Source organism: Gopherus flavomarginatus, chromosome 15, assembly GCF_025201925.1.
Source record: "Gopherus flavomarginatus isolate rGopFla2 chromosome 15, rGopFla2.mat.asm, whole genome shotgun sequence".
NCBI lineage: Eukaryota > Metazoa > Chordata > Testudines > Testudinidae > Gopherus > Gopherus flavomarginatus.
Genome location: NC_066631.1, coordinates 19,618,844 through 19,642,473, shown reverse-complemented (window position 1 = coordinate 19,642,473; position 23,630 = coordinate 19,618,844). Strand labels below are relative to the sequence as shown.

The 23,630-nt window shown below is 42.4% G+C and overlaps 1 protein-coding gene across 1 annotated transcript in view; it reads right to left on the bottom strand.

The window, feature by feature from the left end:
- The window catches only part of GALNT9 (polypeptide N-acetylgalactosaminyltransferase 9), a 214,411-nt gene that overhangs the window by 134,204 nt on the left and 56,577 nt on the right, over positions 1-23,630 (bottom strand). Inside the window, exon 3 of the mRNA XM_050924109.1 lies at positions 2,142-2,308. Coding sequence (XP_050780066.1) covers positions 2,142-2,308 — 167 coding nt within the window. The remainder of the gene's footprint in view (positions 1-2,141; positions 2,309-23,630) is intronic.

The following is a 23,630-nucleotide window of genomic DNA, read 5'->3' as shown; positions in this document are numbered from 1 at the left end:
GCTTGGCCTAAATTCTGTTCTGAGTTACAGTGATGTAAACCCAGAGTAATCCCATGCAAATCAATGGTGTTACTCCGGACTAATATCAGATTTTATACACTGACTTTTATAGGCATTTTGCCTAAATAAGACCCTCAGTATTGGGCCACTTGGGAATCTGCAGATGACTCAGCACTGCTCAGGATTTTGTCTAATGTTTAGAGAACATCAAGTTTCAATTAGTTTTAAAATAATGATTACTGTGCAAGTCCCCTAACAACTTCTGACAGTCTCTGTGAGCCTGATTCTGAACACCCACCAGCGCAACTCAATTGCCATCAGTGGAGTTACTCTTGATTTACACCAGTCAACAAGAGTCTTTCCATTGACTTCAATGTTCTTTAGACTGGGCCTTAAGAAAGATCAGAAGCAGGACCCAAGTTTAAGGGTTTGAACTTAAATGTAATTCAGAAGCCCTCTCCCCCAAACCATCCTCTTAAAATGGAATCTGATACTGTATATCTAAACAGATCCCTTCCCATCGGTGTCACTTTCCACTCATTCACCTACATGTGATTCAGAACTCATCAGCCATGCTACTCGCCTTCACTTCAATACATTTATAAATGGACTAATTATGAATAAAGATCTTTGTACTTTAAGAAGTTCAGCCTGGTCTATTATTATTACTACACTACATTTTATTTACCATACTTTCTTTTTTTAAATGCTAGATAAACTTATAGTGGCTTATGTGATATTAGAGTCCTCCATTCTCATGGCTTATGTTAGAGATAGGAATAATTTCCAGACAGATCAAAGGATCTGGTTAATCTTCAGCCATGGAGACTAGCCACAAAAGCTGCCTCAGCGACACTGGGTCAGATTCTGCTCTGTTACGTTCATGTAAATCCCGAGTAACTCCATTAAATGATTCTATACCTACATTGGTATAACTGAGAGCAGAATCTGATCAAGTATTTCCAGGTCTTTTTTTTTTTTTTTAGTTTCTCTTTTGAGGTTCCTGAGAAAGAGAAGTATCCGAATACAGGAAGGTTCAAATTGCTGGGCTTTCAAGAAAATGCGACACTTGAGATCTTATTTTAAGTGGAGCTGTCTTAAGATGTGATATGCATCCTAGAGCTTGAAATAAGCAGAAAATACCTAAAACATAACAGAAAAATGCACTGTTTGCTGATTGAAACTCTTCTAATCTATGAAGAGAGCTACTAACCTAATTAAGCCATAATGACTGTTAACACCTCAAATATCATGCTGACCTACATTTTGAGTTCTAAGAAATGATATTAGTCAACACACATGCTATTTTTGTATTAGTTAATTATATTACTTTACCATTAGACTGGCTTTGTGCGTATTCTTGTAGTATGATTCTTGCACTCTAATTACTAGCTGTTGAGTACCAAAAAAAATGAAAGTTTCAGAACTGGAATCAGATCTCAGTTACACGAAGGTAAACTGGGAACAATTCCATTAATTTCACTGGAAATGTGTCCAATTTATCCCAGTGTAAATGAAGACAGAATATAAGCTTAAAGAGAGTCAGCAACTCTGAATTCCTTTGTAAGTATAATAGCTTTATTTAATCTTCTGAGCTAATAATCGACACATAGTCCTGAATCTGGAAGTTTGGGGGATCAAATAAACTGTCTGATCCTTTTTTTTTTTTAAATAGACAACTCTGGTGAAGGTTCATTTTCTATCAAGAATTTTAAGCAAGAGAATAAAATATACTAAGTTCTACTGTACGGCCTTACTCATGTTAGTTAAGTAGTTACGCTCGTGAGTTGTCTCAATGAAGTCAATAGGACTTTCCACATGAGTAGCTTCTTGCTAGCGTGACTGAGTTTTGTATACCTGGAGTCGCTGCCAGATCCACCACTGATGCAAACCGGATCATAGCTAAGGGATTTACATCCTCTGAGGATTTGGGCCATTATTTATAAAATTGTAGTTAGGTTTCTGACGTTCCTCCTTTCAGCTATTTCAGATGTGTTCAGATTAGGCTTGTTTCATTCAAACTTTGGAAAAGTACATTTAAATTAGAAGTAACTAAATTATTTCAATTTACAATTTAATCTCATTACAAAACACAGGATAAAAGACTTAAGAGAAAAAAAGCAGGTGTTAACGACATTCACCGTTATCACTGTTGTCATCCACCAGAATGATCTCCTTGAGCAAATGGGATGGGGTATGGTTCACAACACTGTGCACTGACCGCAAGATGACAGACAGAGCCTCGTTTACAAAAATAAAGACCACCGAGATCTGGGGCAGGTCATCGAAATAGGTCATCTGTTTGCACCTGGAGAGAACAAGGAGAGAACTAGAACCCAGTAAGAGACAGATGTTAAACATGCAGAAGATTGGATTTCATCTCTCTCCTCCCCAGCATTTGGACACAGAGTACTTGTTCATTCTGATCTACTGTAATGAACGGCATTCCCCAGGTACACACCATTTGGGTACGAATGAAGACCATTTTAGCCCTGAAGAAAAATCACCTAGTTAAGTGCTGCTAACATTTAATCACCTTAATGACAACAGAACCATATATTTGCATGTGCCTGCACGTAGGCAGAAGTTGTAGAGGATTTTAGTTGCAGCAAGGTTAAAATTATTTCATACAAAATGAAATGCTTTACAATGTATATGTTTTACTCTAAGACTCCAGAAATAGGTGAAAACAAGACATTACAGACCATGACTCACTTCTGCTTATGAAGTCAATTGACTTAAAAGAAAGTTGGCTCAAGCCCCATATTTTACTGGCCTAAAAGTAGATCTAAAATTATACCCAATATTTTTCATCTGAATCCCATTTATACCCAAGCTAGCACCATATTTTCCCATGCAAACAAGAATTTGCACCCACAAATGTTATTTGTGAATCTGTCCAGCTTGCAAACAAATGGATGTATTCACAAAACTTATCGCCTCAATTTGTGAGACCATATTTACAAATCAGTCCCTAAATGAAGTTTTGGATAAAGCAAAGAAAGCCTGGAATAAATACTGGTTCATTCCTGCCCTCCACAGACCATTCTCTCATCTCCTCTGCAGTTGCTATGCTCATTTTTATAGACTACTGAGACCTACGTTGAGGATTAATTGTCTACACCAACACAGTAAATTTAATGCAAGATAAGGTTATTGCTGTGAATTAAACTTGTTGCTTCTGTTGAAAATACAGAAATAAAGTACTTTGGTGGGATTGGAAAACAAGTGAATTTTTGTAAAAGGTGCGAAACCTCTCCCACGCTTACTTGAAAATATGTGCTAGCTCAGCTGATCTGCTACAGGAATTCCCTAAGGCACACCCTTCTGAGCATTGTGAGCTCCCTTTTTGTGCACTGGTCTCAGCGATGAGGTCAGTCAGAGAAAAAAACAAAAGTGCATCTAATACAGTGCAAGAAATGCAACAAAATTCAACGCTTCCAAAGCCTTAAAGTCCAAAGGACCAAATACTCATCCCTATGCCCACCCTATGCAAATAGGCAGGTTTGACAGTGATTATTGGGAGTTATCAGGTGGCAGCACTGCAAATGCCCTTTAGGTCTCTTTATCTGAATGGATCGGTATTGGAACTTGGAAAAATAATTATTATCAGCTGTGATAGAGTGTTGGGTTTTTTTAAACAGGTGAGCACCATATCACCAATGAAGCCTGTCCTCCCTGCCTGCATCTGTTCTGCCCTAGTACCTCCCTCGCTCTCTAAGGTGTGGGTGCTTCACACAGCAGGTGAGCAGCACAGCCAGGAAGAGCGTCTATGTCTCCCAGTCAGCGCCCCTTCTGCGGTACCATTCTGCCTCATTTTACTGAAAACTTCTCCAGCTAACATAGACATGAACTTAAAAAATTACCTACGTGTTCTCACAGCCAAAATTCACTTGCAATTATCATAGCAATTACGGAGCCTATCCTCTAAAATACAGCTAATGATACCATAGGAAATGACTTTTCCTGCTCTTGTCAAACTTTTTGACCTCTTCGCTCATCACTTCAGCATAATGACGACTTCTTTCCCCACTATTAGCAGTTAGTTTTTTGGGGATGACAATGGTTTGACTGCTGGGTAACCTCTGGAAATCTGTTATGAATTTAAAAAACGAACCGTTGCTCATAATTTCTACTCATCCCAACTCTCTTTTCTGTGAGACTGGGCAGCCATGTCATCGATTACGGTGTTACCACAGCTACTTATAGCCCACTTGCCAGTGATCTGTGCTATGGAGAAGACCACTGAGCATAGCTTTTGTGTAAGGAGCATTCTGGTGTTGTCTAAAAGTAACTTGGACAAGAGCAGAGTATTGCAAGAGCTTTAAAAGTTCTACTAGTTAAAGCCGCCTTTCTTCGGGCCCAGTTCTCCTTTCACTCATACCAACATGTATCAGAAGTCTATCAGGATCATTATTTAAAATGTAGCAGCATGCAGGGTCGCCAGCTTAAAAGGATGTAATATGCTGGATTTCCCACTATGGGCATGGGATCCTGCACACACCTTGAAGGGTTTCACGGGGTATTTAGTGAAAGCATGCAATAGAATAGCAGGACCTGTAATTAAAGGTATCATGGGTCTGATTCTGATCTTGTTTACACTGCTCCCAAATCAAGAGCAACTCCAGAATCAATTGGGTTATACAGGTGTCATGCTCATGCGAGATCCGAATTAGGCCAAAAGTTCCAGATACAGGAGTAACTATGCCAGTGAGATGATGTAATGCTAGCTTGAGAGTGATTATATGTTAATATCTGTGTTAAGCCTCTGAGCAGATTCAGTGAGACCCAGGCGTTTCATAAACCTTAAGCAGAGTAGGACTGAGCTGAGTGGCTTAGAGAGAAAAGATGGTGCAGTGGTTAGGGCATTAACTTAGTATGTGAGAGAGCTGGATTTAGTTCTTTGCTCCACCACTGGGTTCCTATGTGTCTTTAGGCAAATCACGTAGCCTATCTGTGCCTCAGTTCTGTAAAATGGGGATAATAGCACTTATGAGGTGCTCAGATACCACAGAAACGGGGCCTTATAAGTACAGTAAATAGAGTGCTCATGAAAGTAAACTAAAAAGAGTCGTTTCTTCTCTCTGTGTCAGGTCCAAAGGTTTACTGAAGATTACACAGCGTCTGAAGTTATACTAGCCCTGAAATGGAGCAATTACTTCCCCAAAGTCCAGTGGGTAAGGAAGGAAAGCTCACAAAAAAGAGGTGCCACCAATCTCAGATTTCCCTCCTCGCCTTGAGCTATTGGCAGAGAAAGGATCGGAAGAGCAGGCAAAGCTGTGATGGCCTGCCTTGCCGACCTGGGATGGCTTGCCATGGAAGGAGGGAGATAAAGAGGATTTGGAGAGATTACAGATAAATTGGAGATGTGTTGTAAAATCTACAGCTAGCCCAGGAAAAGAGAAACGCCAATGAAGACGTAACATCTTTACATGCACGCCACTCGCATGGAGGGGAATCCCAAACAGAAGAGCTACCCCTTGTTCTTCACAGTGCACCCTCGCCACAACTTTGGTTTGAAACCGATTTCTGTTTACTTTACAGTCCCACTTATGACAGTGGCTCACAGCAAATGATAGACGCGTAAAATCTAGTGCAAGGCTCAGACGACCTTAGCCTGGGATATTCAAATAATCTTCCTTCACCTTCTGGTCCTGATCATTTGCTGAGTTTTTCAATAGCTGGTTTACTGATAGGCCTGAAACACCATAAGCACCAAGCTGTTTTTATACCCTAGCTGTCAAGTTCAGTGGCAGCTAAGATTCCACATTAAAAAACAAGCAAACACAATCCTAAAACAAAACCTCTCCATTTGATCCCTCTACTTCTCACTGGATTGGGTGCTTAAATTAATGCATTAGTACCTAACAGCAATTTCTTTTGCTCACTTTTACGAGGATGTTTTCCTGTCTCAGTGCTTACTTTGCGGTGTGCAGAGGGACACTATTAAAAAACACTCTGTTAAGATAAAATTGGTTTCTGTTGGAGTGAGTCATTGATGTCAATTGAAATACTAACTTTCCTTCAATGAATACTTTAACCTCTATTAATGGAACATTTCTGGAAAGCAGTGTTTTGCCTCTAAATGAAAAGACTGATCTAACATACTAGAAAATCTTCTCACTTCATGATGGCTCTTGCACTGCACGTTCTTCAGGAGTAGCTAGACAAAGTGGAAATATTTGTTGTTACTGTGGTTAAGCACTGCTCTGAAGTATATGAATTACTTCTCCTTGCACCTGTCATAGACCCAATATTCCCCAAATCCCAATATGGCATGCTTATGTAAAACTGAAGATGAATGCTAGGGGATATTCTCTGGGTTGGTTATTTCAGAGCTCAGGTTAGGAACCCATAGGGGACTTCCTCTTAACGTTACTTGGAGCTCAACACCAGAATATTTTCTCTACCCCAAAAACAATTTTCATGCAGTTTCCCCCTCATGTTATGCCAGTTTCCCAACATACCAACTTTCTTCCAATAGCTAGAGCAATGGTGCCCAAACTTTACCTCTTGCTCCCGCCTTACCATGAAAGGAATGTGTCTGTGCCCACCCCCTGGATTGGGGACCCGAGCCACGGCCCAGGGGCCAGAGCTGAGGGACAGAGCCAGGGCTGGGGACCTGCAGCCGGGAACGGAGAAAGGGGCAGGTCCGGAGCGGAGCTGGGGGAAGAGCAGGGCTGGGTGGCACTCCCACACTAACTCCCATGGGGGTGGCCTAGGCCCGACCATGCCACTTCCCCCCCAGATGTTCCTCTGTGCCCCCTGACAGAGGCATGCCCCATAGTTTGGGGACCACTGTTCTAGAGTCTAAATTCAGCTGCAGAAACATATGCAGGCTGTTTGCTTTACAGACCAACCTCAACACCTCGTGGCAGTAACAGAAACTTTAACAAAAAACTAGGACACATTAAAAATCAGGCCAACCAGAAAGCAAATGATCCTTGGTACTCCAAAGCAAAAAAGGAGAAGGAAAGCTTCTTTTATCTGGACCTCCCTTCCCTGCTCTCTTTTGCTCCAGCTGCATTTGATCCAGTCTTTTATTTTCTGTCTTCCAAATCGTTTTCAGCTACTCCATTTTCTGAGGGGCTAACACCACTGGGAATTACCAGAGAAAGAAAATCTTTCCTAGTCTCTTTTTCCCTCTTTCTGTATATCTGCTAGGATCAGAATGAGTTTTGCTTGCAGACATTAATACGCTGAGTTTCAGAATGGATTATGCAATATACTTAGAGTTTCCTGACAGCTTTAGCCTCCAGGAAGAAATGCAAATGGAATTAAAGTTGCTTCATGAATCTTTAAAGTATTTAATAGAGAATGTCTCTTTCCAACGAACCAGTAGTGGGTTTATCTCTTGCTTTTCAGCTGCAGATGGATCTAATGTACATGCAGAAACTTGGCTCCTAATTTCAGCAACAAAAGGAAAAAACATCACCACTCCTTGCAGAACTTCTGAAGGGATTAGATTTCATCCTTTCAAGACAAGGCAGGGTGGGGGCCAGAGGGATAGAGAATCACTATCAAATGGCAAATGAAAAAGACAAGAAATGGAACAAAAGAACTAGCATCAATAAAGATTATTTTAATGATTGGATATGTGCATATTTTGCCCCCAATCTAATCCCAAAGAAGTTAAACAGGTACTTATGTTTCAACACACAAATGCCCCCCATTACTTCAAGTGAATTACTCATGTGCATAAACTTAAGCATGTGTTAAGCGCTTTGCTAGCCTCTGGCCATAGGGGGAATGTCAGAAATGCTGAGAAAAAGGAGGGAAGAGGGAAGAAAAAGAGGGGGGAAAACAAGTGAGAAAGTTCTGCATATAGAATCAGGGAACCATAGAAATGCAGGGCTGGAATGGAGCTTGAGAAATTATCAAGTCCAGCCTTCTGTTCTGGGGGAGATTACCTCCTCCCCTGCCACTCTCCCCCTTCCTCCCCAAATAAAACCTTCTCTCAGACAAGCCTGCTAATAATATGATTCTCCATCTTTAGTCCCTTCGGAACACAACCCAATGCCACATCGTTCAGAATATGTGTTTTTACATTTCCCCTTCAGGTTTTTCTTTTAGGGAGGATGTTAAAAAAAGGAGCAAAGAATCCTGTGTCACCTTATAGACTAACAGACGTTTTGGAGTATGAGCTTTCGTGGGTGAATACCCACTTCGTCAGATGCATGTAGTGGAAATTTCCAGGGGCAGGTATATATATGCAAGCAAGCTAGAGATAATGAGGTTAGTTCAATCAGGGAGGATGAGGCCCTGTTCTAGCAGTTGTAGTGTGAAAACCAAGGGAGGAGAAACTGGTTCTGTAGTTGGCAAGCCATTCACAGTCTTTGTTCAATCCTGAGCTGATGGTGTCAAATTTGCAGATGAACTGAAGCTCAGCAGTTTCTCTTTGAAGTCTGGTCCTGAAGTTTTTTTGCTGCAGGATGGCCACCTTAAGGTCTGTTATAGTGTGGCCAGGGAGGTTGAAGTGTTCTCCTACAGGTTTTTGTATATTGCCATTCCTAATATCTGATTTGTGTCCATTTACCCTTTTCCGTAGAGACTGTCTAGTTTGGCCAATGTACATAGCAGAGGGGCATTGCTGGCACATGATGGCATATATTACATTGGTGGACGTGCAGGTCAATGAACCGGTGATGGTGTGGCTGATCTGGTTAGGTCCTGTGATGGTGTCGCTGGTGTAGATACATGGGCAGAGTTGGCATCAAGGTTTGTTGCATGGATTGGTTCCTGAGCTAGAGTTACTATGGTGCAGTGTGCAGTTACTGGTGAGAATATGTTTCAGGTTGGCAGGTTGTTTCAAAAAGAAACAGAACAGAGTCCAGCTCCTCCCTTTGTGATTTGTTCCCTTTTTGTTTCAAGCTATTTTCCAGTGTTATAAAATTTTCATAGAAGATAAAGTAAATCTGAGAATAGTTGATCTCAAAAAATTGCTTCAGGTCACTTCCATCCACAATATCCAGCAGCGCTTTGAGGTGCTTGAGGAGGGTCAGGACGTCCTTCTTGGGGTCCAGAGCTTTCTGTGTAGATTTCTTGACATCAGCATGGCTCCTTCTGGAGAACATCCCGTAGGGGGAGACACTCCCTGACGGCTGAGATGGGGGATCAGAGACTCCCTGATGCTAGGGGGCAAAGGGTTAAAAAAAGGGTATCAGCTAGTTTAGATGTAGTGATTTTTTTGTGCGTGTATGGTGTGAACCCTCATCCAACAGGAAATGGACTAAAGGCACCTACTCATTCAATATAGGCACAATAAGCAGAGAGACACTTTTCAGATGCTAACACATCTGAACTCATGAGCTTTGTTTTAGGAGTTAGCTCTAACTCTACTCAGCAACAAGGCTAATTATCAACTGTAGAACTGACTGCCTTTATGAATGCTGGATCTTTCCGACAAAGCATTTCAGTCCCATCCTAATTTTTCTAATAACCCTAATCAAAAATTATTATTCCTTCTGATGGAAAGTACTGAATGCAGGGGACTGGACTAGATGATTTCTTGAGGTCCCTTCCAGTCCTATGATTGACTGCAGTATTCTACGACCATCTCTTCCTGTAGAATAATGAATTATTTTTTTCCTCTCCTGCTGAATTAGAATAAAGGGACAAAAATAATAAGCTAGTGAGTTCAAGATATGCTTCCGTTTTTTCCCACTAGATTGATAATATATTATCAGAAGTTCCCATCAGTGTGAAGAAAGAGGTCTGATGATAAGTCTCCTCTTAAAGGAGGAGATGATTACATTTGACTTGGGGAAAGAAAGGGAAATCAGAGTTTCTTCAAGACTTTTGTTTTTAAAATCTACAAATATTATGTCTGGAGGATTTTTTCCATATGGATAATCTTTTCCAAATCAGTATTGCCTGATAGGCCTCTTCTATCACTACAGAAGAAAATCAACACATTCTTCTTTCTCCACATTTCAATTTAGTTGGAGATGAGCAGATACAAGATAAGGAGCAATTCAGATCGATAACAGTGAGATGACTTGTTATTCTAGACAGGTCCTCAGAGCCATTAGCTCAGCACTAACGATCCAAGTTCTTCCAAAATGGCAGCTGAAAATACTTTCTGCCTTCCTACTCTGCAAACATCATGACATTCCTATCTGCTTTTTTACACTGAAGTATTTGATAACTCCACGTTGGCACTGACTGCTATGTCCAGCCAGTTTTTGGATCACTGAACGACAACAGCATTTGTCCAATTAACTGAAGTTGACCCTTGTATCCTGTCTCCTGATTCTTCCCTAAGAGCAAAGTCAATTACAGTGCTGAAAGAACTCAGTGTGATGCCAAAGGGATAAGTGTCTTTTGCCTCCCTTCCTGGATACGGGAGATCATTGTTCTTTGTGTGCATTATTTAAAGGACTCACCTATACAGTGGTTCTCAAACTTTTTTGTGTTGGTCACCTCCTTCACATAGCAAGTCTCTGAGTGCGACCCCCCTAGGCATGGTGGGGCTGGGGTTGTCAGCCCTGGGCATGGCCATGCGTTGGGCTGCCAGCTTCAGCTTTGCTGCTGGGGGCTGACAGCTCACAACCTCCACGGAACCACCTCGTGACCCCCTAAGTGGTCAGGGCCCCCAGTTTGGGAACCCCTATAAGGACTTCACGCTGACTAACACAGAGAATCTTGAAGTCATACCAATCATTTTCCAATACTAGACTTTCTACTCCTCTTTTGAATTCTCTGGCTTTCTCAAGTACTAGTTTGCAGCCCTGTTACTCAACCAGGAACAAACCCTGCAGGGAAACGTTCAACACCCATGACCCTTCTCACTCTTCAGTGAAATCTCTCCTTCTTGAAGCCTTTCAATATTAATCCAGTACGGAAAGAAACGTGTTCTAAAAAAGTAACATCTCTAACAATGACTGCATATATGATGTGCCTGTTCCCTTTCTCTAACTCAAACCCCAGTCCTGCAAGGTGTGCCGTACAGGCAGACTTCTCTTTCCCACCAAGAGCCCCAGTGGGGCTCTGAATAGGTGAAAAGGTCTGTGCCCACGTTACACTTTGTAGGATTTGGTTATTGGATTGTGAGCTGTTGCTTCAAACGGAGCTGTTGCTTCCTCTCCGTTTACTTCATCACCCAGCACAATATGTCAGTGCTTAGTAAATAAATACCAAAAGCCAGTTGGATAAACTAATATAATCCCTTTTCCAGCATCCCCGGTGCACATCTAACTTCACACACCAATTCCATGGTCATCTCCAGAGTTCTCATTAATTGTGATGGAAAGGTCAATTGTTGCACCTGTTGGAATTTACCCCTTTTCCATTTCATACTTCCTTCTTTCACACTCATAACGCAAATGAGAAAACACACACCTTCGTCAGCAGAACTTGAGCCAAATCTTTGTCCCTGTGCTAATCTCAAATAAAGGCTATTAAGTGAGAGGTGTCATTATTATTGATAATCATCAAACCATGAATCACATTCTAACAGATACACTGTCATTTTCTATGCCATTTCTATCTGAATCCATTGATTTAATGCCAGTTTTCACTCTTGCCCCACAGCAGCATCTTCTGTCCTAATCACTTTTATTCTCAATGGTGGAAATGAACTTTTGGAGCCCAATCCCAACTGATCCGTGCTCTGCTATAGACACCTTCTGCAAAGGGAGTTTTGACAGACTTCTACTGGTGATAATCTGACCGAGAGAGATTGATATGTTCAGGCTGGCTTACGGGCTGCCACATCGTACTCACCAACAAAAATAACTATTATGTCCTAAGAATCAAACTCAGACCCCTCTCTCACAGGGTCACTCACCATACTGGCGCCTCCTGCTGGGCATTCAGGAATTAGCTCAGCCCCAGTGGGTGCACCCTCGGGTGGTGGTGGCTGTCCCGTCTTCAACTCTGCCTGCAGACTTGTTATGGCTCCTTCCTCTTAGCCTCTGCTTCGTGGCACAGCCCTCCAGCCATGTCACCATCCGGTTTCTCCCCCTGCAGGAGGACTCTTCCAGCAAGAGTCCAGCCACTCCTCACAATGGCTTAGCAGTCCACAGCTGGACCACTCCTTCAGTGGCTAGTGGGAGGGGGGCAGGCCCACCCACTAAATCGGGTCCTGGCCCAGGGACCCTGCAAACAGCAGCTTCCTGCTGCCTCCTCCTTCCAGCTCACTGTCTCTATTCCCTGGGTCACTTCCCCGCAGCCTCAGTTCCTTCTGCTCCTGCCTCTGGCTCCAGCTTCTTTGCCCTCTTCTGAAGGCCTCAAGCTTGGAAGTCCTGGCAGCCCAAAAAGAGCCCTCTAGGAAGCCAGTCTTGAGACTCACTCATTCTGGTCTGCAGCTTCCTTTTATATGGGAGGGCTGGGCCCTGATTGGCGGCTCCAGCCACTGTTCTAATTGTCTGCAGACTCCACCCTAACTGGCTGTTTCCCCTACAACCAGTCCTTTGGCTGCCTCCCTAGGCTGGTTTTAACCCTCTCAGGGCCAGTGCAGGGGAGGCACCCCGTCACACCCTCACTTTAGATGTGCAAGGTTCCCAGAATGTATTCTCTTGGGTGCTTGCCACATTCCCACAGAGAGGGACTGGACCTGAAGATGGTAGGACCTGTAGGATGGTTAGAGCTCACTGCTAGTGATGCAGAATCAGCAGAAGTGCCTGCCTCAACGTCTCACCATTGGCAAATGCATGGTACGAGGCTGCAGCTGCAGCTGCAGAATGGCAGGATAAACCTGTGTCACTTACAGAGCAATGGTCACTCCTAGATATCAATGTCTTCCAGTGCTGGTTCTTGTTGAGGGACAGCAAGCCCTGGTACATACTCCTGTGACACTCCAGGAAGTGGAGGCAGGGTGCATATGTACCTCGCTGCTTTCATCTTTTAGATCCCCTTCCTTCCTCAGAGTATGGACCATTCTTCCTGAGTGCTTGAAAAATGCCTGGCACATAGTGGGCACTATCAGAAATATAATAATAAATACTAATAACTCCTTCCTGACTTATACTCTGTGTAATATGAACGTATGACTGTCTACACTATGGTCTGGTCTGCCACTTCCTTCCAATTTTCTACACTCAAGCCACATTTTCCAAAGATTTCTGTCCTGTAGTACTTCTCTGCAAAATTTCAGGCATGACAAATGTCAAGCTACAGCAGAGATGGACTGCACAGTACGGGGGCAGAGCCTCAGGTGGTGTAAACTGCCCACGGCTCTTCTTTAAACTCTAAACTAATGCAGCCATAAATAATTTAAAAGATAGACTAAGTATGGATAGTTTCATGCTGAAAAGAAACAGGAAAACTTGTTCTGATCTCATACTGGTTGTACACCACTGTAGTTCCATTAGGCCTGATTCTTCTCTCACTTTTTTTTATTAAATGTATTAATTGTATTTCAGGAGCACCTAGAGGCTGCAATCAGGGACTGGCACTCCATTGTACTAGACACTATTCATACATAACAAAAAGCGGTCCCTGCCTCAAAAGGGCTTGCAGTCTGAGTTTAAGACCTTTACACGGGTGTAGTTGCTCCTCTGAAGTCAAGAGTGTTTAAAACTGGTAGAAGTACGAGGCCCATTAGGCTTCAACTCAGTTACTTCTGGCTTACGTCAAGCAAGTAATAGCAGAATCAGGCCCGTTAGGTCTAGTAGTCACATATTTTAATTATAAGTTTTTAACAATGCTTCATTTCAAGTAGCTCCAGTCACTTTCACAGCAAACCTTTCTTAACATGTGAAAAATGGATGAAAACTACATCATTCACTCTCATTCTGGGAGGAAAGGTATTTAACTTGTGCGGTAACTTATCCTGACTTACTAATACATTTAGAAACACCATCCGGAGGAAATTTTCACCCTCTCCCCTAGTGTGTCCAACATGATCTGCCTTTGCCTGTAGGCACGCTGCATCACCAAGTAATTACCTGATTGGAAATTAGTGCAGAAGCTGACAGATGCTTTCAAAAACCCTAAAACAACCCAAAGAAATCCAATCCCCCACATGCCTTTATTTTTGTTTTAGTGCTGCAGTTAGATATAGCGCTGTGCAGAATATTCAAACCAATTCTCCAAATGATGAGGAATCCTGCCTGATTTCAGGTCTCTCATTAATAACTAAAAACTCACACAAAGTTTATCAAGTAGTGCACAAATCCTTCAACAAGATCCTGATTCCAATCTGGAGCGCTGTGGACTCCTAGCTTCCGAACAAAATCAGACCAACCTTGACACTAACTAAGTCTACCTTTGACACCTGGGGATTCTTTGAACCTGAAACTCAAAACAGCAGGGCCGGCGTAACCTATTAGTCAACCTAGGCGGCCACCTAGGGCACTAACATTTGGGGGGCGGTGACCGTGGCAGCCGGACTTTCCACTGCGTCTGTCGGGGGCGGCATTTCGGAGGTGGGACCTTCCGCCGCCTCTGTTGGGGGCGGCATTTCAGGGGCGGGACCTTCTGCCACCTAGGGCAGCAAAAAAGCTGGCGGCGCTCCTGAAAAACAGAAATCAGGTGGATGTGAAAATCAGGTGAAGGGATACCAAAAAAAGGGCCATATTCACTGGAGTTGCATCAACTGACACCAGCAGTGAATTTGATCCGAAGTATTTATTAGCCAAAATAGTCACAAAAAACAGCACGTTTTATACACGTGTTGTCAGAAAGATAGTTCTGAATTATTATGTTGAAACCCAATTCTAAGAGCTACAGTGAGTAAGTAAAGAACAGAAAGAATACCATGTGACCTGTATCTCCAATAAAAACTAAGATTTCTCAAATTTCAAATAATGAATGCTCGCAATGAACTGCTCATGACCGAGCTACAGATGACAAGGAATTATTCAGCTAAGTGATGAACTAAATACATTTCTAATAGCAAATACATTCACACAAATTGCAGCTGCACTCTGACAGACACAAACACTTCCTGCCAGAGGTCGCTGGCCTTCACCTGGCAATTCAAAGTCAACATAATCATCTTTCCTGCTGCATCACCAGCAGTGAACTCCAACATGCCCTCCTACTGGGAGGTCCTCTTCTTGTTCATGGGGATGTGACAAGCTCCCAAGAAGGGAACTTTACAGAAAACTATGAATGAACCTCAACAAGTTTGGCTTAGTTCACATAAGTACCTAAGGGTCTGGATGTTTCCATAGGTCTTTTAGAGCTGGAAAACTGGACTGAGGGTTGTCACGGAGTCCCCGGGCGATGCTCTGGAACTGCTCCCCACCAAGCCAGTCAGGACTTTGGGGAGCCTCCTCTCCCTTGGAGCAGACTTGTTCAGGGCAAGAAGTTCACACAGCTTCACCTCCTGGGTCTCTCCTTGGAGCATTCAGCATCCTCTGCCCCTCCGTGCGCTTCCCACAGCGAGCCTGCCTCAGCGGGGTCCTGGGGAAGCCACCGGGTCCTGCACCCCCACTTCGCAGTCAGACGTGACTCTTAGCCAGCCAGTAAAACAGAGGTTTATTCGATGACAGGCACAGGGTCTAAAACAGAGCTTGCAGATACAGCGAACCGGACCCCTCGGCTGGGTCCATTCTGGGGGGCAGTGAGCCAGACACCCCAGGTCTGCCCTCCACCCTTGACCCCAGCCAGCTCCAGACTAACCACCCCTCCCAGCCCCTTCTCTCTCCTCAGCCCCTTTCCCGGGCCAGGAGGTCACCTGATCCCTTTGTCTCCAACACCTTCAGCTGGCACCTTTGCAGAGGAGGGGCCCAGGCCATCAGTTGCTAAGAGACAGAGTGTCAGGCATTTAGGTGCACTGGCCCTTTGCTCTGCCAGATACTTAAGAACTGCCATGGGGACACTGAGGCACCAACACAGTATTCAGAGCAAACATTAAGAACATTCCCAGTTCGTCACAAGGATCTCAAGAAAACATCTTCTCTGGCAGTGTATCAGCCCTTCCACTTCAAGTTCTAGGCAGTACTAAGAGGTACAGAGCATAAAATCAAATTAATATTAATAATTTATTCAAGGAATGTAACCACTTTTCCCATCTGCATAATGAGCAGCTTGCTGCGTCCTCCAATTTATTAATTATGTAAACTTACAGGGTTTTATTTGGATTTTGTTGCAAGTGTTACAAATTCAAAATTCAATGTATTTTGTTTAATTTTGACTGATGAGACATGCTCCATATTGACTGGAGCATACAGGGGATGCTGTAATGTTACTAAGATCTGCAAGTATCAGAGGGGTAGCCACGTTAGTCTGGATCTGTAAAAGCAGCAAAGAGTCCTGTGGCACCTTATAGACTAACAGACGTATTGGAACATGAGCTTTCGTGGGTGAATACCCATTTCGTCGGATGCATTCATCAACCAAAGAAGTGGGTATTCACCCACGAAAGCTCATGTTCCAATACGTCTGTTAGTCTATAAGGTGCCACAGGACTCTTGCTGCTTTTAAGATCTGCAAGATAAGAGAAAAGTGTTTAAAGGCAACGACTGTAAAGTTCTTCATGGATTTCATTAGGGTTTTACTGTCACATTGCAGTATGAGGACGATGGTTGAATGCAATTATTCATTGCTATTACTTCACCTAATAAGCTTCTTATAGTCTCTGGAGGAAACACAACGGTTGGCAACATGGGCTATTCCCTATTTTGTAGGAGACCTACTTTCATCTCTGGTCAAATGGTTAAACAGCAAGATGTACCTTTTTAACGATGTACAAGTACAGGGCTACTGGAGGAGTGAATAGTCAAACAAGAGGCCATTCATAGACTGAGTAATCTGTCTCATAGTAGAGTTTGCTCTGCTGGTACTACAGTGAGAAGTCATTAATATTTCAGGATCCTAGCAGGACAATGCTATTCATAATCTACTCTGCAGGTATTTCCCTATTGGTAACTCAGTGCTTGGAGGGGTAAGGGGCAGAGGAGATGAAGCTGCAACTTATATAAAGCCTTGTATTAATTCCACAAGGTATTTCTTTTACTTTAAATAGCGCAGTTTATGTCAGACTGAAAATGAACCAAGTTTATTGTATCTGGGAAGAGTTATGGTGTAGCATGAACCTATGTTCCAAGAACAAATGCATACAGAACACGGATTTAGCACTGAGAATGGAAGCATTAAATCCTCGATGCTTTATATTAGACTGAGCCCAGGTACTGGGAGTAGTAAATGTATGCTTGTGGAAGGATGTCTCACAGAGTCAGGGAGAGAGGGCAAAGTGAAGGTGTGTGCATCACATGGAATTAGTCTGGTTAATGGGGATCGAAAAATGTCCTAATTAACTAAGCCTCATGAACAACAGATGATGGCCATCAAAAAAGTTAGAGGCTTTGGATCAGGTCCATAAAGCATATGACTTCAGATGAACAGGTTCACCATGCAGGCACAAATAACCTTGCAGGGACTTTAAAGATATACTTAAATTACAGCATAAAGCCTCCAATCCAAAGAAGCGCTTAAGCGTGTCCTCAATTCCACTGGGGCCACTCACCTACTGAAAGCTGGATTGGGACCTCACAGCATTTTTACAGCATTTGTATAAATGAAAGGAGAGTTAAAACTGTCTGGTACCACATGGAACAATCACATACATTTAGGCATTTTAAAGCTAACAGTAAAGAGCAATTTCCTAGCAACTAATTATAACAGGCTCTTTAAAAACCTCAAGGTTTAATTTAAATTAAAAAATCATTTTCTAGCTATCTCTGTTGTCCAGCACAATCCAAATGCATACCCAGAAATTGGTTTTCATGCCTTTTAAAAAGATACTGGGAGGAAATTGTTCCCGGTTATTCTTCTTAAGCAAATGCCCTTATTAAACGTGTCCCTGTTAGAGGCATTGACTGTATCATGACAGTCTTGAGGTCTATGGAATCCACTATTTTTTCTAGATTCTTCAATATTTATTCTTACTGGATTTCCAGCAGTTAGATATTTGTAACGAAACCAAGGGAGACTTTCTCCCTTTGCAGGCAACCAAGCTCCATATCAGATACTTTATCTCATAAAACCGTAATAAGTTACCTCATCTTGAAACATCAAGACCACAATTCAATGCAATAACTGTATTCCCCAGCAGGAAGCAAAATGTTTCAGACCATTTTGTCAGGAATTATTAGTGTATTAACTAACATGCCCCCTGATTCAGGAAAACACTTAAGCACATGGTTAAAATTAAGAATGCACTTAAGTACTTTTCCCCAAATAAGGATGGACTCAGGGATGTGTTTAGGTGCTCTCCTGAAGCAGGCAGCTAAGGAACGAAAGTTTGTATTGTACAGGGAAGGAGACAACTCATAAGCACATAACTATTCACACACGTAACACATGCATTAATCTTCCCGGTTACAATTAATTTCCTCATTTATTCTCCACATGTTTTTCTTTGATCTGATCTTTTCAAGCCAGTAGTTTACAAACTTTATTCCATGGATAACCAGTGGCCTGTGAAATCTTTTTCTAGTGATTCACTGAACATAATTTATTGACAACCATGCCCTGAGGGTTTGGAGGTGGAGAAGCAGTGATCTATGGAGGGCCCTTTCCACTTGAAAATGCTCAGCAAATGCAAAGAACTCTAGAACAAAGTACACTACACCACTGACAGTAGTCAGTGGTGTAGTGTACTTTGATACCATTGGCCCAATTATTTGAAGTTCCATTAGCAATGGCACTTTCTCTATCCCTCTTCCCCAGGGGCGGCTCTACCTTTATGGCCTCCCCAAGCACGGCAGGCAGGCTGCCTTCGGTGGCATGCCTGCGGGAGGTCCACCAATCCCATGGATTCAGCGGCACGCCTGCAGGAGGGCCACCAGTCCCGCGGATTTGGTGGCGCGCCTGCAGGAGGTCCGCCGGTCCCATGGATTCGGCGGCTTGCCTGCGAGAGGTCCGCCAGTCCCATGACTTCGGCATACCCGCCACTGAATTGCCACAGAATCTGTGGGACCAGCGGACCTCCTGCAGGCAAGCCACGGAAGGCAGCCCGACTGCCACTCTCAGAGCAACCGGCAGGACACGCCCCCGTGGCTTGCCGCTCCAAGCACATGCTTGGAGAGCTGGTGCCTGAAGCTGCCCCTCTACCTGTAGATGTGTAGGTGAAAATGTTTATCCCTATTTCACTTAGAACCTTTGCCTCAAACATTAAAGCACTTAAAAGATTTCCTTCCCCCAACTCCCAGAGAAAATTCTCCCCAGATCTGTCACGCAAAGCAGTTGAATACACTGCGATAAGTAAACAGAATACAAATTCTCCACCTCTGGGTGCACTTGGGTTAATAACACTAAGACAATAAACCAGTACACTAGCTTTAGGTCATATATTTATTTTCAGGCAGTGAAGAAAAGGCAGGAGCAAAGCTTCAGTATCATTTTTATCTTGAGTTTAAACTGCATTGTGACCCTCTGGGGGAACAGTATCCTAATGAGACATCCATAAAGTGGATGAAATCTTACTTCAGTTTCTGATTGAGACAAGTCTGAGCTTTTTGACTGGAGATAACTGAAACATGTGACTTTCCTTCTGGAATTCCCTTTCTGAGTTTTTAAGGGCAGAGTATGACTTAGCAGCAGAACCCAAAAGATGTTTTTAAAAAATTATTATTAAAGTTGCTGTCTTTAGTCAGATCTGAACTACTGTCTATGCCATGGAGATATATTTTGTACAGTTCAGGCTAGCCCATTTTTACATCATTTTAAAGGCAAATTACATACATACACATTAATAAAGACAGAGAATGCAAACATTAAGTCCTATAACTGGCCCTTAAAGCAAAGGAGACAAAAAATTAAGTGGCTATTTGACAATCTAAAGTCACTTTTAACAGGTAGTGTGCATCTCCATCAGTTCCTGAAAGCCAAGAAGCAGCCAGCCAGCCACACATGAAACAGACACTTAGCTGGCTTCCAACTACATAATGTACTACAGACATTAAATAAAACAGTGGGTGCCCTTATACCTACTTTCATCTATTTTCTCTGGTGTGTGCATGACAGCTGTCCTTGCCTTTTGTGCATATCTCAGCTACGTAAGTTAGTTTTTAGTTGGGTAGCAAGTGCTGATGTCCACCCCATTGCCTGACTTCACTTCAGTTGTGACATGATCTTCCACACAGTGTGTCCACTCCACTGCCGGTCCCGCAGCTTCGGCATACCCGCCGCCGAATTGCTGTCAAATCCGTGGGACTGGCGGAGTGGGAAAGGCACGCAGATCAAACTGAAATGAACTGGCAAAGCTATGCTGTGGACATACCACGGTGGGGAGCTTATATCTTGCCAGCTGGCATTAGTACCATATCTGTGGCTCTATTAATGTTAGGAGTCCCTCACTTTTATGAGCACTAAATTCACACAAAACAAGAGGCACAGGCAAAGTAAACAAGAACTGACACTACTAAAATGAAACACTGCACGGACTTCGAGTCCACAACTCATTTTTATTTCAGACAGAAGAGTAAAACGGCCTGACGCGTTTATAAAAAACACCTCTAGTGTGGTTAGCCCCAAACCTTGATTTTCTCATTGCTGAACTGCTGTGAGAGGCATCCACTAAGATGGATTTTCTCTGCATAAGTACCAGAATCGAGAGATGCATATTTTTAAAAGTGTATTAAGGGATGTATTTGGAAACCATATGCACTTCAGAATTGAACTGAACTAATTCAGGTACAAATTTTAAGCAAAAGGAGGAAAACCCCTAATCTCAGGGCACTTAAAGTAACTATCCCTCTACTCCGATATAACGCTGTCCTCGGGAGCCAAAAAATCTTACCACGTTATAGGTGAAACCGCGTTCTATCGAACTTGCTTTGATCCATCAGAGTGCGCAGCCCCGCCACCCTGGAGCACTGCTTTACCACGTTATAGCCGAATTCGTGTTATATTGGGTCGCGTTATATCACGGTAGAGGTGTGCTTTAAAGCTTTACATGGACTAGGAGATTCAGCTTCATGGGGATGCACTTAACAAAACTTCTAAAGGGATCATCTGAATTCATGGCTGGATTTGTCCCATTACTCCCCTTGCCTTCATCTTCTGATGTGATACAGTGGAGTGTAACATGACATGACAGTTCAGAAATGTACAGGAATACCTTTCTCTCCCTGGAACTGACAGGAGGCAACAATCAGCAATATACCCAGGGGACAGAAATGAAATGAGCTTTAAAATGCCATTGCACAGGTGAATCTGTGTTAACTGCAAAAACAACGAGAAGCACTTGTGGCACCTTAGAGACTAACAAATTTATTTGGGCATAAGCTTTCGTGGGCTAAAACCCACTTTATCCGATGAATGGAGTGGAAAATACAGTAGGAAGATATATATAAACACAGTACATGAAAAGATGGGAGTTGCCTTAATAAGTGCCTGTGTAGTGGTAATCAAGGTGGCTCATTTCAGCTGACAAGAAGGTGTGAGTAACAGGAGGGGGAAATTAGCATGGGGAAATTATTATTTTTTAACTAATTTTTAACTAATTTCCCCCTCCTGTTACTCACACCTTCTTGTCAACTGTTTGAAATGGGACACTCTGATTACCACTACAAAAGTGATTTTTCCTCCTGTTGATAACAGCCCACTATAATTGAATTGTCTCATTAGAACTGACCCCCCACTTGGTAAGGCAACTCCCATCTTTTCATGTACTGTGTATATACATCTTCCTACTGTATTTTCCACTCCATGCATCTGAGGAGGTGGGTTTTTTGCTGATACAGACTAACACGGCTACCACTGTGAAACCTGTGTTAACTGTGGGTCACTGATGGAAAGGAAATATTTTTGGATGGTCCTTCCACAGCTCTTGATTGGTTTGGTCAGATTGTACAAGACTCACACATATGAAAGACCGATAAACGCAATTTGAAGAGGTCACCCCAGAAAGATTTTCAGATTGTGGAAAAAATTCTGCAGATCCCAATTGATTATTCTGCAGTTGGTTACCACTCAAAACTCCCACACGCACCATCAGGAATTCTGCATAGGGAACAAAGGGTAGAGCATACAATGCAAGTCTTCTTCAGTGTTAAAAGAAAGACAATTCTTTGGTGTAGATCCAAATTCAGAATTTTGCTGTGTGTCTATAATATAGACACAATATTATTTTACCATTAAATGCAATGCTGATTTATACCAGCTGAGGATTTTCTCATTGTTAATTCACATTTGATAAAAGAGCAATTAACAGAACAATGGGCTTTTTTTACCTAATTTTCATCTAGAGCTTCAAGTATAAATGCTGAAGCTGTGCCATTTCTCTCTCAGTGGTAGATGTCCTTACTGGTGTACAGTCTCACATTTCCTCAATGTCATCACTTTAATAATATTTAATGTTCCTCTACAATTGATGAAGTTTTGGAATTCAAGAATTTCCATGCTGGGTTTCTAGCACAACTGGAAATTTCCCGTGAGAAGCTGTCAGTTCTGTCTAACAGATTTTGTTTAGAAAGGCTTTTGTATAGATGAAGAATATGCCAAGGCTGTTTTCTCATTTCTTTCTTCATTCTAATGGTAGCAAATTATTTCAAAGCAGTAGTGAATACATATATGCTATACAGATCTCACCATGTGATTGTGAATAAGCCACCTGCTAGTAATAGCATGTGGTCCGTCAAAAGTGCTGGTTACATCTAAGTGGCTGTTAAAAACAAACTTAACTCAGTGGCTCTGTTCTCTTCTACTCTCAGGCAAGATGGAAAGTCAGATGAAAGTTGGGCAAGATGTACCTATTCAAAAGCCTTGGCATCAGTTATGTACACACAATACAATGGGTGTGCAAGCATCCCTGCACTAGTGTATCTGGTCTGTATTTTGGGCCAGATCCTCAGCTGGGGTAAATTGGAGTCAATAGACCTATGGGGACCCACACCAACTGATGATTTGGCCCTTTCTATGTAAATTAGAAAGAGAACAGTCCCACCTATCATAGCTTTTAAAAACAGCCCCATCGGAAAAGTCTTGTTTTAATACGGACACTAACCAAACTACCGATAAGGATGATTCATCCTCCAACTCCTCCTTTGGGGTTTTAAAAATGCTCCAAAAGCAAAAGTTCCCTGCACCATCCTAGCATTAGGGGTATTAAAAATCTCTATCGGGGCACGGATTTTGAAGCTGGTTGAAACACTTTAACCAGGTCACTTCTCACTCATCTTTTCTCAAACAGAAATCATCCTAATTTGTCATGATCCTCCTATGTAATTCTGTCCATTCCATTTTTAATCTTGGACACTCTATGCTATAGATTCTCTGTTTTAACAAGGTCATATCTGAAGTTGAATAGGCTGGCCAGCACGGGACATCATACTCCAAATGCAGCAAAGAATCCTGTGGCACCTTATAGACTAACAGACGTTTGGAGCATGAGCTTTCGTGGGTGAATACCCACTTCTTCAGATACTCCAAATGTGGTCTAAGCAATGCTTCATAAAGAGCTAGCCAATTATCCTTGGATTTACGTAGAGCTAGTTGAAAACTTTGACAGAACAGTTTTCCATCAAAAAATGCAGCCGAGTCAAAATTGAAAAGACGTGCAGGTACATGTTCATTCTAATGACTTTTTTTTAAATGGGAAAAAGTCAAAATGTTTCATTTTGATGTTTTTGATATTTTTTTACTTTTATATTACATTAAAACATTATATATATATATATATATATAAATATATATATATATATATAATTTAACATTATTGTATTTAATATATACTA